The 12,858-nt window shown below is 53.0% G+C and overlaps 1 protein-coding gene across 1 annotated transcript in view; it reads right to left on the bottom strand.

The window, feature by feature from the left end:
* Positions 1–12,858, bottom strand: part of LOC144603158 (alpha-tubulin N-acetyltransferase 1-like) — a 182,308-nt gene that overhangs the window by 154,543 nt on the left and 14,907 nt on the right. The window contains exons 6-7 of the mRNA XM_078416319.1: positions 11,231–11,426; positions 351–457 (exon numbers count right to left, since the gene is read on the bottom strand). Coding sequence (XP_078272445.1) covers positions 351–457; positions 11,231–11,426 — 303 coding nt within the window. The remainder of the gene's footprint in view (positions 1–350; positions 458–11,230; positions 11,427–12,858) is intronic.

The raw sequence follows: 12,858 nt of genomic DNA, 5'->3' as shown, positions 1-12,858 counted from the left end.
GCGTGCTGGGAGCAGCCGGTCACAGAGGGGAGGAGGAACAGAGGGAGAATCCCAGGAAGGAGATGAGGTGGGATTTCTTCAGTCAGAGGGTGGTGAATCTGTGGGATTCTTTGCCACAGAAGGCCGTGGAGGCCAAGTCAGTGGACACGTTTAAGGCAGAGATAGATTAGTACAGGTGTCAGAGGTTATGGGGAGAAGACAGGAGAATGGGGTTGGGAGGGAGAGACAGATCAGCCGTGATTGAATGGCGGAGTAGTCCTGACGGGCCGAATGGCCTAATTCTGCTGCGATCAGGCATGACGTGAGCCCAGGCTGGGACGGTGGAGGAGGGGGAGACGGTCGGGACTCACGGGGTTGTGAGGCCGTGTGCGGTCCGTGTTCTGGTGATGGGGGGGTCGGTGTGTGGACGGCACCCAGGCTCCTCGCAGCGACCACGTCCTCAACCTCACACGGCGCACTGTGGAGACATGAACACACACACGACAGGGGGAGAGAGGGAGGGGGAGGGGGGGAGAGAGAGGGAGGGGGAGAGAAGAGGGGGGGGAGAGAGAGAGAGGGGGAGAGAGAGAGAGAGGGGGAGTGGAGAGAGAGAGGGGGAGAGAGAGAGAGAGGGGGAGAGAGAGAGAGGGAGAGGGGGAGAGAGGGGGGAGAGGAGAGAGGTGGGAGAGAGAGAGAGAGGGGGGAGAGGAGAGGGGAGAGAGGGGGGGTGAGAGAAAGAGGGGGGAGGGAGAGGAGAGAGAGGGAGAAAAAGAGAGGGGGGAGGGAGAGAGGGGGGAGAGAGGGTAGGGGAGGGTAAGGGAGAGAGGGTGGTGAGAGAGAGAGAGAGAGAGGGTAGGGGAGGGTAAGGGAGAGAGAGGGGGTGAGGGAGAGGGGGGAGGAGAGGGGGGAGGAGAGGGGGGGGTAGAGAGAGGGGGGAGAGGAGAGAGAGGGGGAGTGGAGAGAGAGAGGCGGAGTGGAGATAGGGGAGAGGAGACAGAGGGGGAGGAGACAGAGGGGGGGGAGAGAGGGAGGCAGGCAGGATGCAGGGGGTGGGATGTTGGGATGAACAGCGGAGGAGTGGGAGAGCGCGAAGGGAACAATGGGATGTGGGTGGAAATAAAGGAATGCAAACGTCAAACTAATGGAGAAGCGGATGAGGCGCAGATGTAAACAACGAGGCCAAATCAAGTCAAAAGCACGGCCAGCTCGGGCAGAACGCTGGGGTGTGCAGGAAGGAACTGCAGACGCTGGTTTACACACGAGTCAGACACAGAAACGCCGGAGTAACTCAGCGGGTCGGGCAGCAGCATCTGCGGAGAGAAGGAACGGGCGACGTTTCGGGTCGAGACCCTTCTTCACTTGGGTCTCGACTGGAAACGTCACCCGTTCCTTCTCTCCAGAGACGCTGGCATTGTGTGTGTGTGTGTGTGTGTGTGTGTGGTGTGTGTGTGTGTGTGTGTGTGTGTGTGTGTGTGTGGGTGTGTGTGGGTGTGTGTGGGTGTGTGGGGTGTGTGTGTGTGTGTGTGTGTGTGTGTGTGTGCGTGTGTGTTTGTGGTGTGTGTGTGTGTGTGTGTGTGTGTGTGTGTGTGTGTGTGCGTGTGTGCGTGTGCGCGCACAGTGCTAGGACCTTGAATGGTGGAAACTGGCAGCATCTCACTGGTGTCGACAGAGTTGAAGGGTTCAACATGGAAAACAGGTGCAGGAGGAGGCCATTCGGCCCTTCCAGCCAGCACCGCCATTCATTGTGATCATGGCTGATCATCCACAATCAGTAACCCGTGCCTGCCTTCTCCCCATACCCCTTGATTCCACTCGCCCCTAGAGCTCTATCTAACTCTCTTTTAAATTCAACCAGTGAATTGGCCTTCTTCAGTTTTTTAGCTTTAGAGATACAGCGTGGAAACAGGCCCTTCAGCCCACCGGGTCCACGCCGACCAGCGATCCCCGCACGCCAACACTATCCTACACCCACCAGGGACAATTTTTACATTTACCAAGCCAATTAACCTCAAACTTGCACGTCTTTCAAGTGTGGGAGGAAACCGAAGATCTCAGAGAAAACCCACGCAGGTCACGGGGAGAACGTACAAACTCCGTACAGACGGCACCCGTAGTCAGGATGGAACCCTGCATCCAGCTTGTCCAGTCCTTTTATAATTTTATACGTCTCTATAAGATCCCCCTCTCATCCTTCTAAACTCCAGTGAATACAAGCCCCAGTCTTTCCAATCTTTCCTCACATGACAGTCCCGCCATCCCGGGGATTAACCTGGTGAACCTACGCTGCACTGTCTCGATAGTAAGGATGTCCTTCCTCAAATTAGGAGACCAAAACTGCACACAACACTCCAGATGTGGCCCCTGGTTCTGGACTCCCCCAATATTGGGAACATTTTTCCTGCATCCAGCTTGTCCAGTCCTTTTTTAATTTTATATGTTTCCATAAGATCCCCTCTCATCCTTCTAAACTCCAGTGAATACAAGCCCCAGTCTTTCCAATCTTTCCTCGTACGACAGTCCCGCCATCCCGGGGATTAACCTGGTGAACCTACGCTGCACTGCCTCAATAGCAAGTGGGAAAAGGGTAGTAGAGGCAGGGACAATCACAACGTTTAAGAAACAATGAGACAGGTACATGGATAGGACAGTGTTAGAGGGATATGGACCAAACGCAGGCAAGTGGGACTAGTGCAGATGGGGCGCGTTGGCTGGTCTGGGCAAGTTGGGCCGAAGGGCCTGTTTCCGGCCTGTACCACTCTAAGAGACAGGTCGCCTTGTGGTTCTCGAGTCACGTCGACCGGGCTAAAGAAGAACATATTTCCGCTCTTGAAGAGCACCAGTGAATCAGAAAGAATCTAGTCTCGGAAGGAACTGCAGACGCTGGTTTAAACCGAAGATATACACAAAAAGCTGGAGTAACTCAGTGGGTCAGGCAGCATCTCTGGCGAAAAGGAATGAACGAACGGTGACGGTTCGGGTCGTGACTCTTCTCAACCCGAAACGTCACCCATTACCTGCGTTACCTGCAGGGACCAAAAAAACTGCAGATGTTGGTCGAAATCGAAGGCGGACACAAAATGGTGGAGTAACGCCGCTGAGTTACTCCAGCGTTTCGTGTCTACCTTCGATGTTGCCTTACCTGCTGAGTTACTCCAGCGTCTTGTGTCTACCGAGAGTTTAGTTGAGTTTATTGTCAGCTACCATCGTGGTGAGCTGGGTAGGACAAAGAGAAGGCAGCCACACAAGGACAGGAGAGGTCCAAATATCCAGGGCTTTATTGCAAACATGAAAACTACATCGCAAGGTCGTTCAGTTTCTTATCTATCCACGTGCATGCAGGAAGTAATACGTCCAATCCACACAAGGGTTACTGGCAATGATATAGAACACAGACAACAGACAATAGGAGGCCATTCGGCCCATCGAGCCAGCACGCACCGCCATTCAATGTGATCATGGCTGATCATTCTCAATCAGTACCCCGTTCCTGCCTTCTCCCCATACCCCCCTGACTCCGCTATCCTTAAGAGCTCTATCTAGCTCTCTCTTGAAAGCCTCCAGGGAATTGGCCTCCACTGCCTTCTGAGGCAGAGAATTCCACAGATTCACAACTCTCTGACTGAAAAAGTCCGTTCTAAATGGCTTACCCCTTATTCTTAAACTGTGGCCCCTGGTTCTGGACTCCCCCAACATTGGGAACATGTTTCCTGCCTCTAGCGTGTCCAACCCCTTAATAATCTTATACGTTTCGATAAGATCTCCTCTCATCCTTCTAAATTCCAGTGTATACAAGCCTAGCCGCTCCAGTCTTTCAACGTACGACAGTCCCGCCATCCCGGATAGGATAGGACCTTCAGGCAACCACAGATACAATGATCCCAATGTCACAACACATCAAACCAAGACAGAGGTAACATGGTGTTCAAAATTCCACCTTTCCCAAAATACAGATGGTTGAAACCTTCAAGTTCTTAGGAGCAAACATCACCAGCAACTTAGACAATAGACAATAGGTGCAGGAGGAGGCCATTCAGCCCTTAGAGCCTGTACGCACCACCATTCAATGCGATCATGGCTGATCACTCTCAATCAGTACCCCGTTCCTGCCTTCTCCCCATACCCCCCTGCCCATGCCCTGGACTAGTTATATTGAAGCAATTGCCAAGAAAACACACCAACACCCACGCCTCCACTTTTTACAGCCTGGAAACAGGCCCTTCGGCCCACCGAGTCGGCGCCGACCAGCGATCCCTGCACACTAACACTACCCTACACACACTGGGGACAATTCGCAATTTTACCGAGCCAATTAACCTACAAATACGCATGTCTTTGGAGAGCGGGAGGAAACCGGAGCAGCCGGAGAAAACCCACGCAGGTCACGGTGAGAACGAGCGTACTCCGTACAGACAGCGCCCGTGGTCATGGTGGAACCCGGTTCTCTGGCGCCGTGAGGCAGCAACTCTACCGCCGCGCCGCCCAATTCCCAGAGTCGCGAGTCCCAAATCTCCGTCAGACTGAAGTTTAGCTTAGTTTAAAAATACAACATGGAAACAGGCCCTTTGGCCCACGTTAGTTCTATGTAACCCCACTTTTACCATGCGCTCCTCCCTACACACTAGGGGGGCAATTTACAAAGGGCCGGCTAACCTACAAACCCGCACGTCTGTGGAGCGGGGGGAGGGAACAGGAGTAAAAAAACACGCGGTCGCAGGGAGAAGGCGCAGACTCCACACGCACGCACGCACGGCAGCACCGGAGGTCAGGATGGAACCCGGGTCTCTGGCACCGTGAGGCAGCAGCTCAACCCGCTGTGCCACCGTGAAGTACCGCTGAATCGCCCAGCTGAATGATGCCGATGAGTTCTTTGAGCTCACCTCTTTCACTACCGCCGGGGGTCAAGTCTGTGTACCGGTTCGTTCATCTCACTCCCGCCCCCAAGAGGCACGTAACTGTACACACTGCGCTGACGTACACACATACACCCACGCACCAATATCAAAGCACACCGCGTGCACCAACACGCCATCATCGCCCACATGCACTTAAAGTTTCAGAAGTGACAGGTGCAGAATTAGGCCATTCGGCCCATCAAGTCCACTCCGCCATTCAATCGTGGCTGATCTCTCTCTCTCTCCCTCCCAACAATGGGTCACAGTTTAAGGATAAGGGAGAAGGAAGTCTTTTAGGACCGAGATGAGAAAGTTTTTTTTCACACAGAGAGTGGTGAATCTGTGGGATTCTCTGCCACAGAAGGTAGTTGAGGCCAGTTCATTGGCTATATTTAAGAGGGAGTTAGATGTGGCCCTTGTGGCTAAAGGGATCAGGGGGTATGGAGAGAAGGCAGGTACGGGATACTGAGCTGGATGATCAGCCATGAGCATATTGAATGGCGGTGCGTACAGGCTCGAAGGGCCGAATGGCCTACTCCTGCACCTATTTTCTATGTTTCTATGTTTTCTATGTTTCTACTCTATTCTCCTGCATTCTCCCCATAACCCCTGACACCCGCACTAATCAAGAATCTATCCATCTCTGCCTTGAAAATATCCACTGACTTGGCCTCCACGGCCTTCTGTGGCAAAGAATTCCACAGATTCACCACCCTCTGACTGAAGAAATTCCTCCTCATCTCCTTCCTAAAGGGACGCCCTTTAATTCTGAGGCTGTGCCCTCTGGTCCTACTCTCCCACTGGTGGAAACACCCTCTCCACATCCACTCCATCCAAGCCTTTCACGATTCAGTAAAGAACAAACTCATTAGAAAGGTCCTCTCTCCTCTCAACTCTCCCTTTCCGCCTACCCCGACAATCTCTCACGCCTTTGCTTTCTAAGAATCATTCTACTCCTTTTGGAAAACACAAAGACTCTTTACTTTCACAGAAACATAGAAAATAGGTGCAGGATGAGGCCCTTTGGCCCTTCGAGCCTGTACGCACCACCATTCATTGTGATCATGGCTGATCATCCACAATCAGTAACCCGTGCCTGCCTTCTCCCCATATCCCTTGATTCCGCTAGCCCTCAGAGCTCTATCTAACTCTCTTTTAAATCCATCCAGTGAATCGGCCTCCACTGCCCTCTGTGGCTGAGAATTCCACAAATTCACAACTCTCTGGGTGGAAAAGTTTTTTTCTCACCTCAGTTTTAAATGGCCTCCCCTTTATTCTTAGACTGTGTGGCCCCTGGTTCTGGACTCCCCCAACATTGGGAACATTTTTCCTGCATCTAGCTTGTCCAGTCCTTTTCTAATTTTATACGTCTCGAAAAAGATCCCCTCTCATCCTTCTAAACTCTTGCGAACACGAGCCCAGCCTTTCCAATCTTTCCTCATATGACAGTCCCGCGATCCCGGGGATTAACCTGGTGAACCCACGCTGCACTACCTCAATTAGCAAGGACGTCCTTCCTCAAATTAGGAGCCTAAAACGACAGATGTGGTCTCACCAGGGCAGTATATAACTGCAGAAGGACCTCTTTACTCGTATACTCAACTCCTCTCGAGATACAGTGCGGAAATAGGCCCTGCGGCCCACCAAGTCCACGCCGACCAGCGATTACTGTGGACACTAACTAGCACCATGCTACGCACTTGGGACAATTTTACTGAAGCCAATTAACCTCTAAACCTGTACGTCAGTGGATTGTAGGACATTTCCACAGAAAGGGTTTAGCAAAGTAGATTAACAACAACAGCTTTTTTTAAAAATCAGAATTGATTCTAGAGTAAAAAAAAAAAATCCCAAGTTCACTGTAAAAAATATTAACAATTGCAATTACATACAAGGTAAAAAAAATGCTTTGATAAAACCCCATCGCATACTTTAAAGATTTGTACTTTACTCAGAATCATGAGAGACAGGAGAGGATAATGTGAGGGGAATGTCAGTGGAAGGAAAGCGGAGGGCGAGTGAGGGAACTGGGGAGGAGAGGAGAAGAAACACACGGACAGAGAAACAGAGGACGTGAATCCAGCAGCACAGATCAGCGGCACATATCACCATGTACACATCTAAAGAGATCACACACACCAACGCACAGTCCCACACGCACACAGACATACGCACAACACACACAGATTCACACACACCAACGCACAGACCCACACACACAAACCTACTCACAACACACACACCAACGCACAGGCCCACACGCACACAGACATACGCACAACTCACACACACCATCGCACACACACGCAGACCTACGCACACACACACCAATGCACAGACACACACACACACAGACCTACGCACAACACACACACCAACGCAGAAACACACAGACCTACGCACAACACACACACACAGACCCACACACACAGACCTACGCACAACTCACACACCATCGCACACACACAGACCTACGCACAACACACACACCAACGCACAGGCCCACACGCCCACAGACATACGCACAACACAACACACACACCAACGCACAGACTCACACACACACACAGACCTACGCACAACTCACACACACCATCGCACACACACGCAGACCTACGCACACACACACACCAATGCACAGACACACACACACACAGACCTACGCACAGACCCACACACCAACGCAGAAATACACACAGACCTACGCACAACACACACACACAGACCCACACACACAGACCTACGCACAACACACACACCATCGCACACACACAGACCTACGCACAACACACACACTGACCTACACACCCACACAGACCTACGCACAGACCCACACACACACAGACCTAAGCACAACACTCACACACACCAACGCACACACACAGACCTACGCACAACACACACACACAGACCTACACACCCACACGCACACAGACCTACGCACAACACACACACACAGACCTACACACCCACACGCACACAGACCTACGCACAACACACACACAGACCTACACACCCACGCACAGACCTACGCACAACACACACACACCAACGCACAGACCCACATACACACAGACCTACGCACAACACACACAGACCCACACACACAGACCCACACACACACAGACCTACGCACAACACACACACCAACGCACAGACCCACGCGAACAGACCTACGCACACTTACACACCAACGCAGACCCACACACACACAGACCTACGCACAACACACACACCAACGCACAGACCCACACGCGAACAGACCTACGCACACTTACACACCAACGCAGACCCACACACACACAGACCTACGCACAACACACACACCAACGCACAGACCCACACGCGAACAGACCTACGCACACTTACACACCAACGCAGACCCACACACACACAGACCTACGCACAACACACACACCAACGCACAGACCCACACGCGAACAGACCTACGCACACTTACACACCAACGCAGACCCACACACACACAGACCTACGCACAACACACACACCAACGCACAGACCCACACGCGAACAGACCTACGCACACTTACACACCAACGCAGACCCACACACACACAGACCTACGCACAACACACACACCAACGCAGAAACACACACAGACCTACGCACAACACACACTGACCTACACACCCACAGACCTACGCACAGACCCACACGCACACAGACCTACGCACAACACTCACACACACCAACGCACAGACTCACACACACAGACCTACGCACAACTCACACACCAACACAGACCCACACACACAGACCAACGCAGTCCCACACACACACAGATCTACGCACAACACACACACACCAACGCACAGACCCACACGCGAACAGACCTACGCACAACACACACACACCAACGCACAGACCCACACAGACCTACAAACACACACACAACGCACAGACCCACACACACACACAGACCTAAGCACAACACTCACACACACCAACGCACAGACCCACACACACAGACACCAACGCACAGACCCACACACACAGACACCAACGCACAGACCCACACACACAGGCCTACGCACAACACTCACACCAACGCACAGACCCACACACACAGACCCACACACACAGACACCAACGCACAGACCCACACACACAGGCCTACGCACAACACTCACACCAACGCACAGACCCACACACACAGACCCACACACACACACACCAACGCACAGACCCACACACACAGGCCTACGCACAACACACACACACACCAACACACAGGCCCACACACACCAACGCACAGACCCACACACACAGGCCTACGCACAACACACACACACACCAACACACAGGCCCACACACACACACACCAACGCACAGACCCACACACACAGGCCTACGCACAACACACACACACACCAACACACAGGCCCACACACACACACACCAACGCACAGACCCACACACACAGGCCTACGCACAACACTCACACACACCAACACACAGGCCCACACACACACACACCAACGCACACACCCACACACACAGACACCAACGCACAGACCCACACACACAGACACCAACGCACACACCCACACACACAGGCCTACGCACAACACACACACCAACGCACAGACCCACACACACAGGCCCACACACACACAGACACCAACGCACAGACCCACACACACACACAGACCTACGCACAACACTCACACACACACCAACGCACAGACCCACACACACAGGCCCACACACACAGACACCAACGCACAGACCCACACACACAGACCTACGCACAACACACACACCAACGCACACACCCACACACACAGACCTACGCACAACACTCACACACACCAACACACAGACCCACACACACAGGCCCACACACACAGACACCAACGCACACACCCACACACACAGGCCCACACACACAGACACCAACGCACAGACCCACACACACAGACCTACGCACAACACACACACCAACGCACACACCCACACACACAGACCTACGCACAACACTCACACACACCAACACACAGGCCCACACACACACACACACCAACGCACACACCCACACATACCTACGCACAACACACACACACCTACGCACAACACACACACACACACACACAAATACACAGGCCTACGCACAACACACACACACCAATGCACACACCTGCTCACAACACACACTCATACACACCAACACACACCCACACATACCTGCGCACAACACACACACACTCATACACACCAAAGCAGACCCACACACAGACCTGCAAACACACAGATTCGCACACACCAACGCACACACCCACCCACACAAACACACACCAATGCACACACCAACGCACACACCCACTCAGACCTGTGCACAATACATACACACATACACACAGATTCATACTCACACTGTAGACCCACACCCATTCACACACAGACCCACCCACACACACACACACACACACACACACATTCACCCACACACACACAGACCATCCAGAAACAGTGAGACTAAACAAGACCAGGTACGTTTGCTGAGATCAGCATAATTCCGCACACGCACAGCAGCCTTTTCATTGGTTTCTTTTGTGGTCCGTTTGTAGACAGAGAAACCGTGGGCGGGTTCATTCCCCCTGTTGCAGATTCCTTCTCCTGAATGCAACCGGCTGGGTTTGATTGAGCCATTATGTCCTGGTCTGACGATCGAATTAAACTGCGGAATCATCTGAGCTGGGAACGTTTCCGCTGACTGGGTAAATGTAAAAATTGTCCCTAGTGTGTGTAGGATAGTGTTAATGTGCGGGGATCGCTGGGCGGCACGGACTTGGTGGGCCGAAAAGGCCTGTTTCCGGCTGTATATATATGATATGATATGATATGATATGACTTCCCCCTTATCCTTAAACTGTGACCCCTTGTTCTGGACTTCCCCAACATCGGGAACAATCTTCCCCTATCTAGCCTGTCCAACCCCTTAAGAATTTTGTACGTTTCTATAAGATCCCCCCTCAGTCTTCTAAATTCCAGCGAGTACAAGCCCAGTCTATCCAGTCTTTCTTCATATGAAAGTCCTGCCATCACAGGAATCAATCTGGTGAACCTTCTCTGTACTCCCTCTATGGCAAGAATGTCTTTCCTCAGATTAGGAGACCAAATCAAGGACGGATTTCACCCTGGTCTCTCCTTCCCCCCCCCCATCTCCCATCATGCAAAGGCACAGAAGTGTGAAGAAGGGTCTGGACCCGAAACGTCGCCCGTTCCTTTTCTCCAGAGACGCCGCCTGTCCAGCTGGGTGACTGCAGCACTTTGTGTCGAGAGACATTCGCCTTCCTCGGTGCCGAGGCTGGGTTGGTTTGGGAAGGTGGCACCCTTACCTGGTTCTCGTCCTGTGGGCAGAGGGGTCCTCTTGCTCCCTCCTGCCGTTCAGCGCCCCCCTGACGTGGCGGGGACCCTCCTGCTGACTGGGGGGCCGCCCCGCCTCCTGGCGGGAAGCTCGGCCCAGGCTGTTCGAGCGAGTCAGCGACGGAGACTGGTTGAAGGGCCATGGCAGCTCCTGTTCTCGAGGGGCCCCTGTTGAGGAGGAGAGACCGCAAAACAGCGATGTCAACAAAGACAATAGACAATAGGTGCAGGAGGAGGCCATTCGGCCCTTCGAGCCTGTACGCACCGCCATTCAATGTGATCATGGCTGATCATTCTCAATCAGTACCCCGTTCCTGCCCTCTCCCCATACCCCCTGACTCCGCTATCCTTAAGAGCTCTATCTAGCTCTCTCTTGAATGCATTCAGAGAGCTGGGAACTTTTTTTAAATCGAAAAGTATATTTATTCAACTATTTACAATAATTTTGTAGAGGGGTGTCAGGGGTTACGGGGAGAAGGCAGGAGAATGGGGTTAGGAGGGAGAGATGGATCAGCCACGATTGAATGGCGGAGTAGACTTGATGGGCCGAATGGCCCAATTTTACTCCTGTCACTTATGAAAACCCATGTGGACAAAGGGGGAGCGTGCAAACTCCGTACAAACAGCAGCTGCGGTCAGGATGGAACCAGAGCCTCAGGCGCCGTGAGGCAGCAACTCTACCACCGAGCCGGCCCATCTTGCGGACACAGTTGGGCACAAAATGCCGCAGTGACTCAGCTGGTCAGGCAGCATCTCGGGAGGGAAGGAACGGGTGGCGTTTCGGGTCGAGGCCCTTCTTCAGACTGATGTTAGGTTGAGGGGGGCGGGACAGAGGTAGAATGTAGTCGGCAAAGATGATAGAGCAGAGCCAGATAGACCACTCCACCCTAAAAACCGTAGTACGTCACGGCGCCATTTTAGTAGGCAGAAACTTGCAGAAAGATTTAAAAAGAACAATAACAAAAATCTGTGAGTTGATAGACGAGATATATTCTGCATTATTATGGTATCATCCCAAAACGAACGGCGGGTTTCGCTTACTAAAATGGCGGACGTTACGCTCCTTTGCGTACCACACTTCAGTATCGGCGATTTCAACGGAGTGGTCCATCTTGCTCCTCTAGTATCTTTGGTAGTCGGAGACAGGAGGACTAGCGGGAGAACTGGGAAGGGGGAGGGGATGGAGAGAGAGGGAAAGCAGGGACTATCTGAAGTTGGAGAAGTCAATGTTGATACCGCTGGGGTGCAAGCTGCCCCAGGCGAAATACGAGGTGCTGTTCCTCCAATTTGCGCTGGGCCTCACTCTGACAGTGGAGGAGGCCCCAGGACAGAAAGGTCAGTGCGGGAGTGGGAGGGGGAGTGCTGAGCCACCGGGAGATCAGGTTGGAGGCCCAGGACAGTGGAGGAGGCCCCAGGACAGAAAGGTCAGTGCGGGAGTGGGAGGGGGAGTGCTGAGCCACCGGGAGATCAGGTTGGAGGCCCAGGACAGTGGAGGAGGCCCCAGGACAGAAAGGTCAGTGCGGGAGTGGGAGGGGGAGTGCTGAGCCACCGGGAGATCAGGTTGGAGGCCCAGGACAGTGGAGGAGGCCCCAGGACAGAA

The sequence above is a fragment of the Rhinoraja longicauda genome, chromosome 19 (genome assembly GCF_053455715.1).
Source record: "Rhinoraja longicauda isolate Sanriku21f chromosome 19, sRhiLon1.1, whole genome shotgun sequence".
Classification (NCBI taxonomy): domain Eukaryota; kingdom Metazoa; phylum Chordata; class Chondrichthyes; order Rajiformes; family Arhynchobatidae; genus Rhinoraja; species Rhinoraja longicauda.
Note: the sequence above shows the minus strand (reverse complement) of the source record. Positions and strands in the feature narration are given on the sequence as shown.